The sequence below is a fragment of the Bidens hawaiensis genome, unplaced genomic scaffold (genome assembly GCF_021521415.1).
Source record: "Bidens hawaiensis isolate Kalapana, Puna unplaced genomic scaffold, B.hawaiensis_p1.1 tig00061650_1, whole genome shotgun sequence".
Classification (NCBI taxonomy): domain Eukaryota; kingdom Viridiplantae; phylum Streptophyta; class Magnoliopsida; order Asterales; family Asteraceae; genus Bidens; species Bidens hawaiensis.
The window spans coordinates 44071-59694 of NW_027501095.1; the positions used below are offsets into that span (position 1 = coordinate 44071).

Sequence of the window (15624 nt, forward strand, 5' to 3'; positions counted from 1 at the left end):
ATATATTACACAAGTTGTCACCTATTATTTATGACCTACTCTCCACCGTTGTATTTTAATCAAACTGCCGACAATTTGAACACGAAATGAATCAAATGATCATCCAATTAATCTCTTCATGATTCCAATATAAGCAAACGGTATGAACTCTGATCTTCTATCACTAATTCTATCTTGTTGAATTGTTTGTTTATGAGGCTTTAAATCTATTACTTTGATTACAAGTTTAGTTTGTAACTTGATTCGTTTATTGAATTAGAACTGATGATTAAGTTCTTTAAATTTATTTCTGAATCTGTTTTACTAGGTGCTAAAAGAAACGAGTCTGAGTTCGGCTCATTTAACTTACAGAGAACTCAAGCTTGGGCTCGGCTCTTTTCGAGCACTATATTCAAAGCTTGAGCTCAGCTTGATTCAAAATCAAAATTTTAAAGCTCGAGCTTGATTTGTAAGTAGTTTTTCAAGTTTAAGCTTTGTTTGGGCTCGACTTAGTTATTATTTATTAAATAATTTATATATGTTTATAATTACTTTAATGTATTTATTTATAGCTGTTTTTATATATTTATTTTTATCATAATTTTGTACATAGCATTTATTAAAAAAAGTAGATATCCAATAAATTAAATAAAAAACCGGCTCGTTTAGGCTCTCGAGCCAACTCGAACTCGATGAGTAAAACTCGGTCTCGGACTCGTTTACTAAACAAGCTTATTTTTAGGTTCAAGCCCGTTTAACCTCGACCCACTTGTGTTTGTTTGTTTTTTTGAACTGATCTCAAGTAGCTAGCGAGCTACTTTGACTCCTTTTGGTTTTACAAAAATAGATATGCCGTACATGGGCATGTGAATGTCTATCTTTGAAACCCTATAACATAATCCGGTTTTGGTTTAAAACCGGATTGTGTTTTAGTCATGGTTAAAGTTGATTTAGATACTTGTTTGTGAAGTTAGTTTAATCTATTCTGTCTCCTTATCATATAGATTTTTGGATGTATGTTTTGAATTTGATACTTGATTTAAGGACAGAATTGTCTTTAGGTATATGTTGTTTTATAGGGGCAGGACATGTTGAATAAACGTTTTATTTAAGTTTGTGACAAGTATGTATGTGAATTGAAAAATATATTTTTTCTGCCTGTTGTGTTTTTCATACCATGACAAAAGTTCTTGATACTTGTTTGCTAGATTTTGTGTTACAAATGTAGTCAAAAGACATTAACTGGAATCTTCTATAATATATTACCCTGTTTTTCAGTGTTTGGTGAACAAGATTTTGATTACTTGTTTATTTATGTTTTAACTTTATTTTCTTATAAAATCTTATTTTCTGATTTATTTGGCACACTCCATAGTTCAATTTGTTTTTTTTAATTACAATTTCACAACATAATATAATGTATCTTCATATTTTAGTTTGTATTATATATAGTGTTAATTTGTATATTATCTATGATATATCCAGTTCTTAAACTTGATTTGACTGGTTGACCCTTAAACGTCTGGTCAGTTTTCCAGATTACAAAAGCATTTTTGTTTACTTGAAAACTTATAAATGTATCTGATTGATTGATTCCTCTTACAAGAAATGGTTTTTGCAGTTCACCGGAATCTGGTGATCTAGCTTATGATCTTCTCTGGGAATCACTATAACAATCAATATATATTTGTGTAAGAAAATACTTCAAAGGTGCTCGCACGATACAGCGGAACACACACTGAAATTTATAATGGTATCTTAGAAAAAAAATATATATTAACGCATGAAAAAATTACGTCTTATGAAAACCATGATAGAAGTTGATTTAAACGAGTAAAGATAAGTGTACAAAAATATAACCAATCTTTAAGTAACAAAAACCTGGTAAAGATGAGCGGACAAAATTATAAATATTCTTTAAATAACCACAAAAGTTCGTAGATAATTACGCCGAAAGCATTAAACTATTATATTAATCACCCTACATAATAAGTAAGAGTTGTTAAACCACCTCATACCAAATGTATGTAAATTTAAACATTGATACCTTTTAAGACCAGAGGGGCCCACAAAGCACTATATTCATCAACTTTGAATTCAAGTTGATGTTCTTTTGTTGAAAATAATATAAAGTCTTTGAAAGTGTCCATAGGACCAGAAGCCAAACTTGACTTACATTATTCTCTTTATGTCCACTTGCGACATTAATATTATCTTGATCTTAAATTCTTAATATTAAGTTATTAACTCTCTCTTTCTCTATGCAACTCTAATGTCACAGAATATGAAGAAATCAAATACAACTACAATATTCATCACTTTGATATTAATATCAATATTAATATCCAAATCCAAAGGTGATGGTAGAGCCAATATTATCAAGTTACATTGTGACAATGTGTTAAGTGCAAACTCATCAATATTTGTCCAAAACTTCATACACATAATGGAAATAACTAGCACTCAAATCCGAACTACAAATAACTCGACAGCATCGGTTGGTACTGGACCCGATGCGCTAAACTCGCTAGCGCAATGCTACGGTGATTTAACATCACAAGACTGCATATTATGTTACGCCGAGTTACGTACATTTTTTCCCACTTGTTACCCGCATAACGGGGGCTATGCATTTCTCGACGGGTGTTTTATGCGAATACAAAACTATAGCTTTTACGACGAGTATACTAGCCCAAACGACACGTCGGTTTGTGGGAATGCAACGAGGAAAAGTGATAAGTTTAGAGAGGAGACAATGCGGGTGGTGGGGAACATGGTAACGGGTGCTTTGAGGAAAAAAAATTATTTTGGTAGAGAACAAATGGTGGGGTCGGGTGGTGATGATTCGGTTTATGTGTTGGCGCAATGTTGGGAGACGTTGAGCCCAAGTTCGTGTCGGGCGTGTTTGGAGAATGCGTCGGTGGAGATATCAAAGTGTTTACCGTGGTCTGAGGGACGTGTGTTGAACACGGGGTGTTTTATGAGGTATTCGGATACAGATTTTTTTAATCATGTACCGGTTTCAAGCGGCTCTAGTAATAAAGGTAACATTTAGGATTATTTGTTATAAGTGTTTATTTGGTTATTGTTGTTTTGATATGACAATAAGTAGTTTGGTTATTATGTTTATTCGGTTCCTAAACGAACTAAACCCAAAACCAATAAAACCGAAATCTTATTTAAATTCACTGAATACCCATTTTATAGACTATTTTCGGGTTTTGTACGTTTAATTTAGTGAAAATCAGTTAACTCGGTTTTTTAACCGTGACCAAACTGGATCTCTTATTCAGTTAATCAGTTCAGTTAAAAATTTTCTTATTTGGTTCGGTTTTCAGCTACGCCTGAATAAAAAACATAACCGAATAAATTGATAACCGAACCGACGAACACCCCTAGAATTCATCGAACTGTCTTTCCCGGTAACTGAAATTAACGAACCATTTTTAAGGGAAACCAATCGGTTATATATATTAAAAACGACGCATTTGGTTATAAGTATGTTTTCAGTCATACCCGACCCGACCCATGTCACACTTAATAAAAAGAATTTATTTACATGTTAACTTGTTAGTTTTCCAATCTAATCATTTTTGAGATGTTAAAAAACTTTTATAACTATATCTCTAATGATTTTTATTAATGTTTTTTTTTTTGCAGGGAGGATAATAGCTATAGTATTTTCTGTTGTTAGTTCTGTGGTAGTTTTAACAGTTGCTTTTTTTATAATTTTATACATCAAGAACCGCAGATATGTAACGCAAAAGAGAAAAGGTATAGCCATACGGATCATGTTTAATAGTTAGTCTGTGTTTAACTGTTTAGCGCCTTATTGTGTTTCAATACAACAATAAGTTGTTTTGAAACCATTTAGGATTGCTTATTAAAACTACTTAGTTAAAAGAACCATAAGCAGACGAGCAGTTTTAATAAGCGGTCCCAAACATCTGCACAATATGTTGATTGACTTATAATAATGATTGCTTAAAAAATATTCAGGTTCTTATGATGCCGAGAAAATGGCAAAGATTCTTCACGATAGTAACTTGAACTTCAAATACTCGACTGTTGAAAAAGCTACCGGATATTGGAACGAGTCCAATAAGTTAGGACAAGGAGGATTCGGGACAGTCTACAAGGTACTTCCTTTTTAATACAAATTGGGATGACGGGTCCAGGGGTGGGGAGGGCGGCTGTCCCTGGTCCGTTCACCTAGGTGGGCCCGAGATTTTTTAAAAAGTTATATATATGTGTGTGTGTGTGTGCGCGCGCGCGTAGATACTTTTTCAGACCTATTGCCGATCCTAAGTAGCAGCCAAAAATTTGTATGTGTGTATTCTTAATGTTTAAACCCAATTACCCAATTCATTTAAGCTTCTTTTTATTATTAAAAAAATTGAAAGGCCCAAACCGTAACCCAATAAGCCAATCTAAAAATTTAATTGTTTAAATCCAATAAAAATCACTTTTACTTAAGGCCCAAACTTTTTCTTGCCCGTGGCCCAAATTCTTAACAATTCTCAGGGACGGCCTTGGGTAACAGGTCAAAACTGGTAATTTGGGTACGCGCCAAATCGAGTTGGGTTGACCCGAGATGCATTTTTCAGGGGGTTCTTTCAGATGGAAGAGAGATCGCGGTCAAAAGACTTTATTTCAACAACAAATTCCGAGTCGTTGACTTTTATAATGAAGTCAACATGATTAGCAGTGTTGAACACAAAAACCTTGTTAGGTTGTTAGGATGCAGTTGTTCAGGACCCGAAAGCATTCTTGTATATGAATATCTACCCAACATGAGCCTCGACCGCTTCATTTTTGGTAAGTTAGTTTTATAGCTTAAACTCGTTAATGATAACGTTAAGTGTCAATCATGAAGCTAATGATTTAAGATGTATTTTTTTAAAATTTGTAGACCAAATAAAAGGCAGGGAAATAGTGTGCGAGAAGAGGTTTAATATTATTATTGGTGTGGCAGAAGGCCTAGTATACCTTCATGAAAATACCAAAACGCGGATTATTCATCGAGATATTAAGGCTTCTAATATCTTATTAGACTTGAGGTTTCGTCCGAAAATAGCTGATTTTGGGTTGGCCAGATCTTTTCAAGATGATAAAAGTCACATCAGCACTGCCATTGCTGGAACACTGTAAGTACCTTATTTTAAACGTAGGCTTGTACGCGAACTGAAAGTTTCAGTGAACTGTTCGGTGGAAAGTTCGTTCATGTTCGTTTATATTTTATAAACAAACGAACATGAACTAATAATTTTGTTCATTTACTTAAACAAACAAACATGGACACGTCTCATTCATTTATTTATGTTCGTGTTTTATGTTCATTCTTTACGTAAGTTTATGTTTGTTAATTTATGTGCTTTTTTAAGCTCGTTCATTTACGTATTCACTTAATAATATTAGGCCCATTACAACTTTAGTCTAGTTTTATGATTGCCAATTACAATTTGGTCTAATTTCAATAATTAGGCCTAACAGATTTATGTGCGTGTTTACATTTACTTAGTGTTCGATCAATTATGTTCTTTTGTCTATGTTCAATTATGTTTGTTCGTATACGTTTGCGAACCACCCGTTATACTATTAATGAACGAACATAGACGTACACAAACACACTCATTTTCTCAATGAACGAACATGAACAAGAAAACCTCGTTCATTTTTATTGTTTGTGTCCAATCGTTTTTCAGTTAAAGTTAAATGAACGAACGAAAGAACACGAACACTGATATAGTATTATAGACTACTAATTTATTTTTTTATATTTTATATCACTAGTGGGTATATGGCACCAGAGTATCTAGCCCACGGTCAGTTAACCGAAAAGGCAGATGTCTATAGCTTTGGTGTACTAATTCTTGAGGTGGTCACCGGCATGGAAAACAACAAAAGCAAAACTACAGAATATACCGACAGCTTAACGTCTACCGTAAGTTTTCAAGCGATATTATTTACCAAATCATAGTTGAGTTATTATTTCTTAAAACAATAAAACTTATGTGTTACTTATTTATTGGTAGGCATGGAAGCATTTTAAGCTTGGTACGGTGGAAAAAATATTTGACCCAAACTTAATGATGCATATTTATCCCAATATTAATTTCCAAAAGGATGCAATAAAAGTTGTACATGTAGGACTTCTTTGTACACAAGAAGACCCATCTTTGAGACCGTCCATGTCAGCAGTACTAAAAATGTTGGCAAAAAACGATGAACCGTTACCCGCCCCCTCTAATCCTCCTTTTATAGACGAAAAATCTATGGAACTTAACCATATCACACAAAAGTTACAGAATCACTCTGACCGTGATGATTGTAGCTCGGTTGCGTCGGTTTCTCACAGCCATTTCTACCCTAGGTAACACTAGTTAGTTGTTACAAGATCTCATTTTTGAAAACATTTAAATCTTTGTTCATTTAAAATGTGTGTGCGCGAGATTGTGATTTATGTAAAGGGTATTGAATACTGACCGCGCTTTTGATGAGTGGTAACGCGTACGTATTATTTGCACATAATAATATACGGTGTTTATTGTTGTTCCTAGATCAAGAATAATTAAAGAGAGAACAGAATTGTTTTAAGTCTTTGATTATTAAACAAAATCATAAATATAATAAGCTTATGAAGCACAACTTGTCAATTTGTTAATGAATTAACATGCATATTGTGAAGTTTGAACAATGTTTTAGAAGCAAGTTATTTTTTCTAACCTTTTGTGTTGGAAACCATTGTTTGCCAACATTTAAAAATCCACATACAAATTATTGTATCGGGCGTTTTTTTTATCGCGTAACAGCCAAGTTGGCATAAGTCGTCACCTGTCACAATGGGTTCGGGTCAAAATATGTAATGTTTAAACACAAGTAAACAATAGGGCTGTAGCCGAGTCGAGTCGAGCCAGAGTGTGCTCGAGCTCGAACTTAATCGAGCTGGCTCGAGCTCGGCTCGTTTTCTTTATCGAGCTGAAAAATCGAGCTCGAGCTTGGCTCGTATCAAGCTCGAGCTCGTCAAGCCGAGCTCCTTTAATTTTCGAGCGAGCTGCGAGCCACGACCTTTTTGAACAGCCCTACTAAACATTTACTACAGCAATGTTTCCTTAGATAGGTTTATTTCTTTAGAATTAAAATAGCTAAATACAGCCTGAACATGAAGCAATGTTTTAAAATTAAAGTAAACAAAGTAAAGATATAAGTCGTTTTTTTTCTTTTATGTTGAACGACCAACAAAGAAAACATTTCATTCAAAAACACTAGCAAGATGCTAGCAGACACCAATCCACCCGTACAATGCAATAATCAAAAATATTGACACAGCTGTTTCATGCTAAAACTTGGAATTTTTTAATTATGAAAAATACAAAGGCAATCTCTCTTAACACAAAGGTAATCTCTTTTTTTTTTCAGTTTATGTTCATCAATAGTTATGGTGCAATGATCCTTCTTAATTAATGATATATACGACTGCTAGACATTAAGCCGTTCTTATGTCTGGTCCATGTCTCCGTCTAGTTCACTTGTCGAGACTCTAAGATCGAGCCATTCTGATCTTATTATATGGATTGTTTCGATGATAGAACTATTGATTATAATTAAACACACACTCCCACGTTAGCCCATTATTGTCTACATGTTTGTGTTCTTGGCCCAGTCAGGAGGCCCAATTCATCAGCCCGTTATTGTCTTTAATTCCTCTGAGTTTTTGTTTTCTTAAACCCCTGACCCATGATCCAATTAGATAATATATAATTTAATATTTATTCAGATAGTAGTACTTCTATTAAAACAATAATGAATAATTGGATGCTTTCATTATTTTATTATTAACAACCACCAAATTTACCTCAAGATTGTCATTATTTTACTGTTAATAGTTCATATTGTATAGGAGTGGATGTATAATTGTATACATCTTATAGAAATAATAGATGTATGATGAATATAAATAAAAATGATTTGTGGCTTTGTGTGACTACAATTGAAGAAAAGAATGATTTGTTGATAATTAATAGATTAGTTAAAACTAAAAAATAAAGAAAAAGAACCATTTTTAGTTAATATTTATTTAATTTGTGAAATAAAATAATCCTATTTTAGTTAATATTTATTTAATTTGTGAAATAAAATAGTATAATAACTGTTTTTTTATTTATCTTGTACTATATTAATTTTGAAGGAAATAACATGTGCAAGGGAGATACACTCATTTAAAGAAAATTGGATTTTAATAATCACTACTTAATGCAGTTGGCCGATAATAATCTCAACTTTAAAAATAACTGTCACTGGTCTCAATTTTCACACTATTTGTTTTTATTGAACCTCTGTTAAAAAAAATATCGACGTTAAATTTTTTCCAAATTTCAAATTGATTTTTAGGGATTTTGATCGGAGTGAGAATGTGAATCGATTAATGTAAAACTTAACTTTAAATGACGCTTCAAACAGCTTGATTTTTGTTAATTAAAAGTTTAAACACCAGAATTGAAGCATTATTTAGTCGTTTGGACCATCGTTTGGACGTAAGTTTTACATCAATCGACTCGTATCCTCATTCCGATCAAAAGCCCTAAAATATTAGTTTGAAATGTGAAAAAAAAACTTAACGCCGTTAAGTTTTTTTTTAACGGAGGTCCAATGAAAACAAATAGGGTGAAAGTTGGAACCAGTGATAGCTATTTCAAAAATTGGGATTATTATCAGCCAACTGCATTAAGTTAAGATTATTAAAATCCAATTCGCCCTCATTTAATGTTATAAAACTAAAACCATATATCACAAACTTGTTACTTCTTAAAATTAGGTCCCAAACAAGTAACTCTTGACAAACCATCAGAGCCATTTGAGTAATTAACTTTTTGGTTTATGACCACTTTCAAAATAAGTGAATAATTTTTTGTTTTAAGTACAAGAAAACTGTTAGATATCCAACCAGTCACCAATTGAGTTTATTTGAATAACCTTTATTTTTTCTTTAATGCTGATAAAAACTTCTAAGCAACTCCAAAAAAGAAACTTGATTGGCAAACTTTAGGGAAAACAAATGAAAAAGAAATTGATGTAAAAAATTAAAAAGCATATTAAGATTGAAACAAATCATTTTTAGTACAGCCCGGGTCAAGGTTGGATAGACCTTTAACACTTTAGTTAGTGAATAATTTTATACACAACTATAACACTAATAGAGAGGTACGGTAAGTAAGAAATAAATGGTTGTGATTTAAAAATATTATATAACATATGAACAACTATCTAATCATGTGATTATATTTAATATTTGCATTACTTTTGATATATAAATGAAAGAGACTATTTTGAACATGAACATATGAACAACTATCTAATCATATGATTATATTAGTTATTAACCAAAACGAAAATTAACTTTCATATTGAAGAAACACCAAGTGACCCCGACAGATTAAGGATAATCTTAGGGTTAAGTAGATGTTTCCCACGAGGGTTAGGTCCGGCAAAGATGGTTATTCTTCTCAACCTGCAAAACAGACACCGTAAGCTCGTCACTGAGAAGGGGGGGGTTCCTCCTTGTGACCACCCTCCGGCTTGAGAATCAGACTAGGTTGCTCTGAATATAAATGTATATAGAGAGAAATAGCTAGAGAGAAGATGATGATACCATTCCAAGGTGTTGGAGTATTTATAGTCGAAGGTAGGTTTCCAAGCTGGTACGGCCAGCTGTATATAATATTCCTTTTCCACCAACTATGGGCTACGTTCGTGCCACGATGGGAGTTGGTGGGTAGGCAGCGGCTGATAGTGACATTTTGTACGGGAGCGTGCTCCTCCTCGTACTATTGTCAGTGAGCTGTCACCCTGTGATTGGTTCATGGGTTGCTTTTGTCAGATCTTGTCTATTTTGTCCATACCTTGGTAGGTATAGTACAAAAGATCTTCTAAAGCGTACGGACTGGCTCTTTTGGGCGGGAATATTCCCGCCCTGCTCATTCCTTCTTCAGGTGACATTGCTGAATTATATAAGAGTTAGTGCCTTATGCGTGTAGCCTTACTGTTAGTGCGGGTAGCCTTCCTTCTTGGCTTGTACCCACAGCTGCGGGAACAGGCAGGGTACTGTACCAAGGGAGGCTTTCCTGCAGGGACAGCTGGCTTACTGCGTGTAAGGTCTTCATCTCTCTAAGCATGGTGGGTCCTGCGGATCCAGCTGGTCTTTGCGCAGACATACCTCTTCAAGGTGAGTCTTGCGGGTCCAACTGGGCTTTGCGGGGACCTACCTCTTCAAGTCCCCCCAGTCCATTGTTCTTCTCATGAATTGTTAATAAGTGAGGGGAACTTTTGGACTTTAAGCAAGGGGTTTTAAAGAGGGGTTTTCGTTTTTTAAGGTTCTCCGCGGGGATTCTTCCCGCGGTTTTCCTAATGTCACTTGCAGAAAATTCCCGACTTTTCTGCCTGATCTTTGGGTATGATGCGGGTAGGTGTAACCTCTTCGCAAGTCGGGAGCGTTGAGTTTCACTTGTGTAGATTCTCCACGAGGTTTTGGTAGTTTTAGACATAGTGATCAGTTATGTTAAACAACCAATTCCACCTTGGAGCTTCAAACAATCTAGTTCTCAACGTTCCCGCCATGCGGGGGTGTTATTTCTCTTTCCGCAAGCATGACCCATAAGATCCTTCTTGGCTTCAATTCCCTGCAAGTGCTAAGTATGTGAAGGGTTTCGCCTTGACACTGTACCCGCACTTGTCTTACGGTTTCTTGCTTTCCAAGGTAAGGGGGTATATTCCCTCTTATTTTTGAATCTTTTTGAATCTTTTTGAATCTTTTTGAAATTCGAAAGGTTGGTGAAAGGATAAGGACAGTCCAAACGGTTGAAAGGACGTTGGTGTCTTCTGACGGTTTTAGGACGTGCAGGAAGTTATGACGACGTGACAGCATGTGGTCAATCAGGACGCTTTTTCAGGCGCGTGGGCGCGAGTTTTATGGCACGCGCCGTTTTGACACATGTTGCCAGCTTGCTTTATCCACACGTGTCGCCGTGTCATTGCTCCTGCGCCTTCTCTCTCATCCGCATTAAATTCATCGCATTCATTGCGATGAGTATATAAGGTGGAGAGGGTGTATCTCGTCCCATACCTTCACTTCACTCTTCTCCTCCTTTTAAGCGATTTCCGGCGAATACTCATCTTTTCCGGCGAGCATTCTCCTGAAACCGCTTTCTTTCCTCTTAACATTAAAAAATGTCTTCTCATGACCCAGAGGTTAACGTCGAGGAGTCCGACGTTTTCCTTGAGAACCCGACGACCACGTCCGATAAGGACGATAAGAGTACTGCTGGCGAGTGTCAGTGTACTCTTTCTGTTGATGTATACCATTACATCGTCAAGAAGTTCATGTTGGAGCCCTATGAGCCAGAGTTCCCGGAGGCCGACCAGACGGTGTACGATGCCCCTAAGGGCAAGATAGGGGTTTACGCTTCGTCCTTCTTATATGGGAATCTAAGATTCCCATTAACGAAGTTCGTATACCGTGTTTTGGAGAAACACGGTGTTCATTTGACGGAGGTGCACCCAATGGCAGTTGCTAAAGTTCGCCATTTTGAATGGGTGTGCCGTATTTTGGATATCGAGCCTCGAGTCGACCGCCTGATGACCTTCTATACCTGGAGGTGCGTCCAGGGTTGGTATACCCTTGTCACTCGGATCAAGGGTTTGAAGATCTGCACTACTGAGCGTAGTCTTCGTTCTTGGAAGCGGGAGTTTTCCTACATCTCCGCTCGTGTCGTTCCCATCGCGATGACCTTCAAGAATGGGAGGGCACTTCCTAACCTTCCGGCCTCCAATTACCAGGAGACGGAATGGTTCACCAAGATTTCCCAGATTCGGACTCCTGTTTATCGCTTCGCGGAGTCTGGGATGGTCATGCTTGGGATGAGCCGCGTGTGGAAGGATGCCGGGTCTGGGACGCCGCAAACACCCATCGTTCTTGAATACGGTTTGAACTATGTTCCTTATGGTATGCTCCGTCTTTTGTGTTGGTTTAGGATTTCCTTCTAACATTGTTATCATTTTTATTTCAGAGGGGAACGACTTACAGTCGCTCTTGCACCTGCGGGAGACTGGTGGTCCCGCACGGTTGGGTACTCGTGATCTCGATGAGAACGAGTTGCCCATTTTGGAGAAGACCGCGGATAGATTCGTGGAGGTCTACCCACCAGGCCACGAGATTTTAAGCGCCACTCGGCCAGGTAAGGAGTTCTTTAATCCTCGTCCTCTTCATGCTCAAACTTCTGCTGGAATTCCTCTGATCTTGTCATCTTCTGATAAGGGATCCGCAGATGGGCCTTTTATTGTGAGGAAAAAGAAGGCAGCTGGCGCGAAGGACAAAACGAAGGTTGCTACCTTCGTTGACTTAGGGAATCAGTCTGATTCCGAGACTGAAAGTGAGGAGACGGCGGGGAACCTTGGTGGTGGACACGAGGCCATTGTCTCAGAGGTTGCGACAACGGCTGTCACTTCCGAGCCACCAAGCGTTGCGAAGGTGACTGGCATTAAGAGGCCAGTTTCATCGGGTCCATCTCCGCTTGTCAGGGCTTTCAAGATCAAGAAAACTAGTAAGTATACTTTTTGTGTACCTTTTCCGCATTTCCTTCCGCCTTTGTTTTTTATATCTTCGGTTTTTCTTTATGCAGGAGTGGACTTATCTGCTTTTGAGAGCGGTGCGGGAGGAAGTGGTTCAGGACCCACGACGATAGGTTTGGTCAACCTATCCGAGGCGATGACCCAGGCGGCTGCGCCTGTTTCTGGTACTGGTTCAGTTGCTTATACTGTTGAAGCAACTGTTCCGGTTATGACGTCATCTGTCATGGCTGTTGTGCCGACGATGGCGTCCAGTTTCATTGCTGCGTTGAGCAGTTCAACTTCTCCGCCGGCCGTCAGTGCCATTTTTACTACATCACTCACCAGACCGGCGGTGACTTTTTCTGCGAGCTCATCTGCAGCGGCTACCACGGTTATGAGTTCATCTCAAATGAGTTCATCTCCGATGGTCTCTACCTCAGTGGCTTCTACAGTGTCAACGACTACTTCGTCCTTGGCCGGTTCTTCAGGTATGTTTAGAGTTGGGACCTCTAGACTTACCTCTGTTGATGAGGGAGTCAAACCTTTGCCTCCTTCTCATCTCCTTGACCTCTTGGATGGATATCCTTTAGGTTCGGGTGATGGGTTTAGCGGCTATTGGCCTGTTATCGACCCTACAGGTGCGTGGGGTTACTTTGGCTTGTTATCCCTCAGTCATTTTTTCTTAACTGTTTTTTGTTGTTGCAGTTTCAGATTTCAATGAGGTCTATGCCCCAAGGTGGAATATCCGCCGAGGCACGACTCTCAGGACGGCTGCAGACTGCGTCGACTGGGAGCGCCATGCCGCTCCAAGTGGTGCATTGGGTGAGGCAATGGTTAGTTACCCGGAAGGCCGGTTGTCCACTGAGCTTCGGATTCTTCTCGCCCGGATGCAGCCGCGTGTCGAGTTACTTTGTCGTGAAAACGACAAGTTAAGGACTGCACGTAGCTTGGAGGGGGCTCAGGTGTGATCACTGAGAGAAGAAAATAAGATGCTTGCCGCCACCGCTGCTGAGAAGGAAAAGGCCTTCAAGGATCTTGAGGCCGAAATCCAAGCTAGGCATGAGGCCCGTTCCAAGGCTACCCAAGCTGTTAACGAATAGCTTAGGTTGGCCAAGGAAACTGCGCGTAATGCGACTGAAAGGGCCACCAAAGCTGAAGTTGTTGCTGAGCCTCTACGCGCTGAAAATGAAGAATTAAAAGCTAAACTGGAGAAGCTTCAGCAGGCTCATGAGGCTTTGGCTTTGGTGGATGCCAAGAAGCTACAGGAGTTCTTGGATCAGAAGGGTGTGCTTGATCGCACTGAGCGCAAGCTTAAAAGCGTTGAGGAGGCTGCTGCCAAGGAGGTGCTGCTTGCCAACTTAAACAAGAATGAGGCCAAACGCACACGCGATCAAGCTCACGCTACCCTTCAAGAGGCTCTGTCCAATAAGGATTAGCTTCTAGGAGAAGCGTTGCCGCAGGTACGCATAGCTCCATAATTCTCTTTGCTTTTTGCTCTTTTCTTTATACTTAGAAAAGTTTTTTTTTTTTTTTTTGTAGGTTGTGCATCGGATTTTCGCGAATACATCCTATGATGATGCCATGAGTGCAGCCCTCAACGCTTCTCATGAGGATGGAGAGAAAGCTGGTTTCTTGCTTGGTCTAGGATTTGCAGAGAAAGGCATCCCGCCTTCCAAATTTCCTCTACACGATGTTGACACTGAAGCTGCCTATGACCAAGCTGTGAACCAGTATGCTGCTTTCTCTCATCCGGTTGTGGAGAAGGTTAATGAAGTTGCTGCTGCTGATGACAGGCTAGCTGTTCTCAAAGCTTTCCTCGAACCGCCGCAGCCGACTGATGGTGCGGGTTCAAGTGGGTTTGGAGGGAGTGGTCCCGAAGCCTGAATCTTCAGAATCCTCCAAGTTAGGATAAATTTGTACTTTTTGTAGGCGGGTAGATACCTAGCCATTTTGTAATGTTTGAACAGCTTTTAATGTGAATATAAATGTTTTGTTAACGCCTTGCCTTGTAAACATTATATGATTTGCTCATGCATATTTTAGTTAACTTAGCAATTTTCTAAGTGTTTTGAATAAGTTAACCTTTCGACGCGTGTCAGATAATAGGTTAATGTTCTGTTTCCTCTATCATGATTGTGCGGGTAGGACCGTCACTTTCACTTAGTAGGATGACCAAACTTTATCTAAATCTGACCTGCGTGAAGGTTTTCCTCATCTTCCCCTTAGAATTTTTTACTGTTTCTGTGTTTATGCGGGTTGTGCCGCTTTCCACACGCAACGACTTACTTCCTCCCTCACTTATTTATGCGGTGAATACCGGCATATCAGTGTGGTCGGTTCATAAGTATAAAGGTAAGGCTATCAACATCAATGTGATAAGGAGAATCATTTCCATTAGAAGTGGCTCTAGGCCTGTTCGTTACAAGTTTGGAATTGATCTACATGTAGCATCTGCGTAATTGAGCTCTATTCCATGTTCTTGGGATGGGGGTGCCATCGAGCCTTTCGAGCCGGTATGCGCCCTTTCCCAGAACTTCTTTAATAATGTATGGCCCTTCCCAGACCGGGGCCAGCTTTCCTGGGCGCTCCTGGTTCGAAGCCTCGTTGTTACGCAGTATGTAGTCTCCTACATTGAAGTTGCAGAGTTTCACCCGCGTGTTGTAGTACTTTTGCATTTGTCGCTTGTAGTTCTCTTCACGCGCTGCGGCTAAGTCTCTGCGCTCTTCGGTTAGCATAAGGTCTAACCGTCTTTCCGCATCATTGTCTTCTGGTTGAGTTATGACTCTTGGTGAGGGTAGACCAATCTCGATTGGAACCATGGCTTCAGTTTCATAGGTGAGGCTGAACGGGGTTTCGCCCGTGCTTGCTTTTTACAGCGTTCTGTTTGCCCAAAGGACATGTGAAACTTCGTCCACCCAGCCGGATCTATGCTCCAAGAGTCTTTTCTTTATGCCATCGACGATGCTTTTGTTTGCTCTTTCCACCTCACCATTACCCTGCGGGTGTGCCACTGAGGTAAAGGTGTGGGTGATTTGAAGCTCT

At 38.7% G+C, this 15624-nt stretch overlaps 1 protein-coding gene across 2 annotated transcripts; it reads left to right on the forward strand.

The window, feature by feature from the left end:
• Nucleotides 1–14: 14 nt before the first annotated feature.
• Nucleotides 15–6557, forward strand: LOC143603446 (cysteine-rich receptor-like protein kinase 2). 2 transcript variants are annotated; one of them, XM_077080230.1, is made up of 8 exons: nucleotides 15–140; nucleotides 2261–3023; nucleotides 3640–3753; nucleotides 3979–4118; nucleotides 4587–4797; nucleotides 4892–5126; nucleotides 5773–5923; nucleotides 6015–6557. In XM_077080230.1, the coding sequence occupies exons 2-8, from the start codon at nucleotides 2264–2266 to the stop codon at nucleotides 6354–6356; spliced, it is 1953 nt and encodes a 650-aa protein (XP_076936345.1). In that variant the 5' UTR covers nucleotides 15–140; nucleotides 2261–2263; the 3' UTR covers nucleotides 6357–6557. The 2 variants fall into 2 exon arrangements, with proteins under 2 accessions (XP_076936345.1, XP_076936344.1); XM_077080229.1 differs by lacking the exon at nucleotides 15–140 and having other exon boundaries at nucleotides 2235–3023.
• The last annotated feature ends 9067 nt before the right edge of the window (nucleotides 6558–15624 follow it).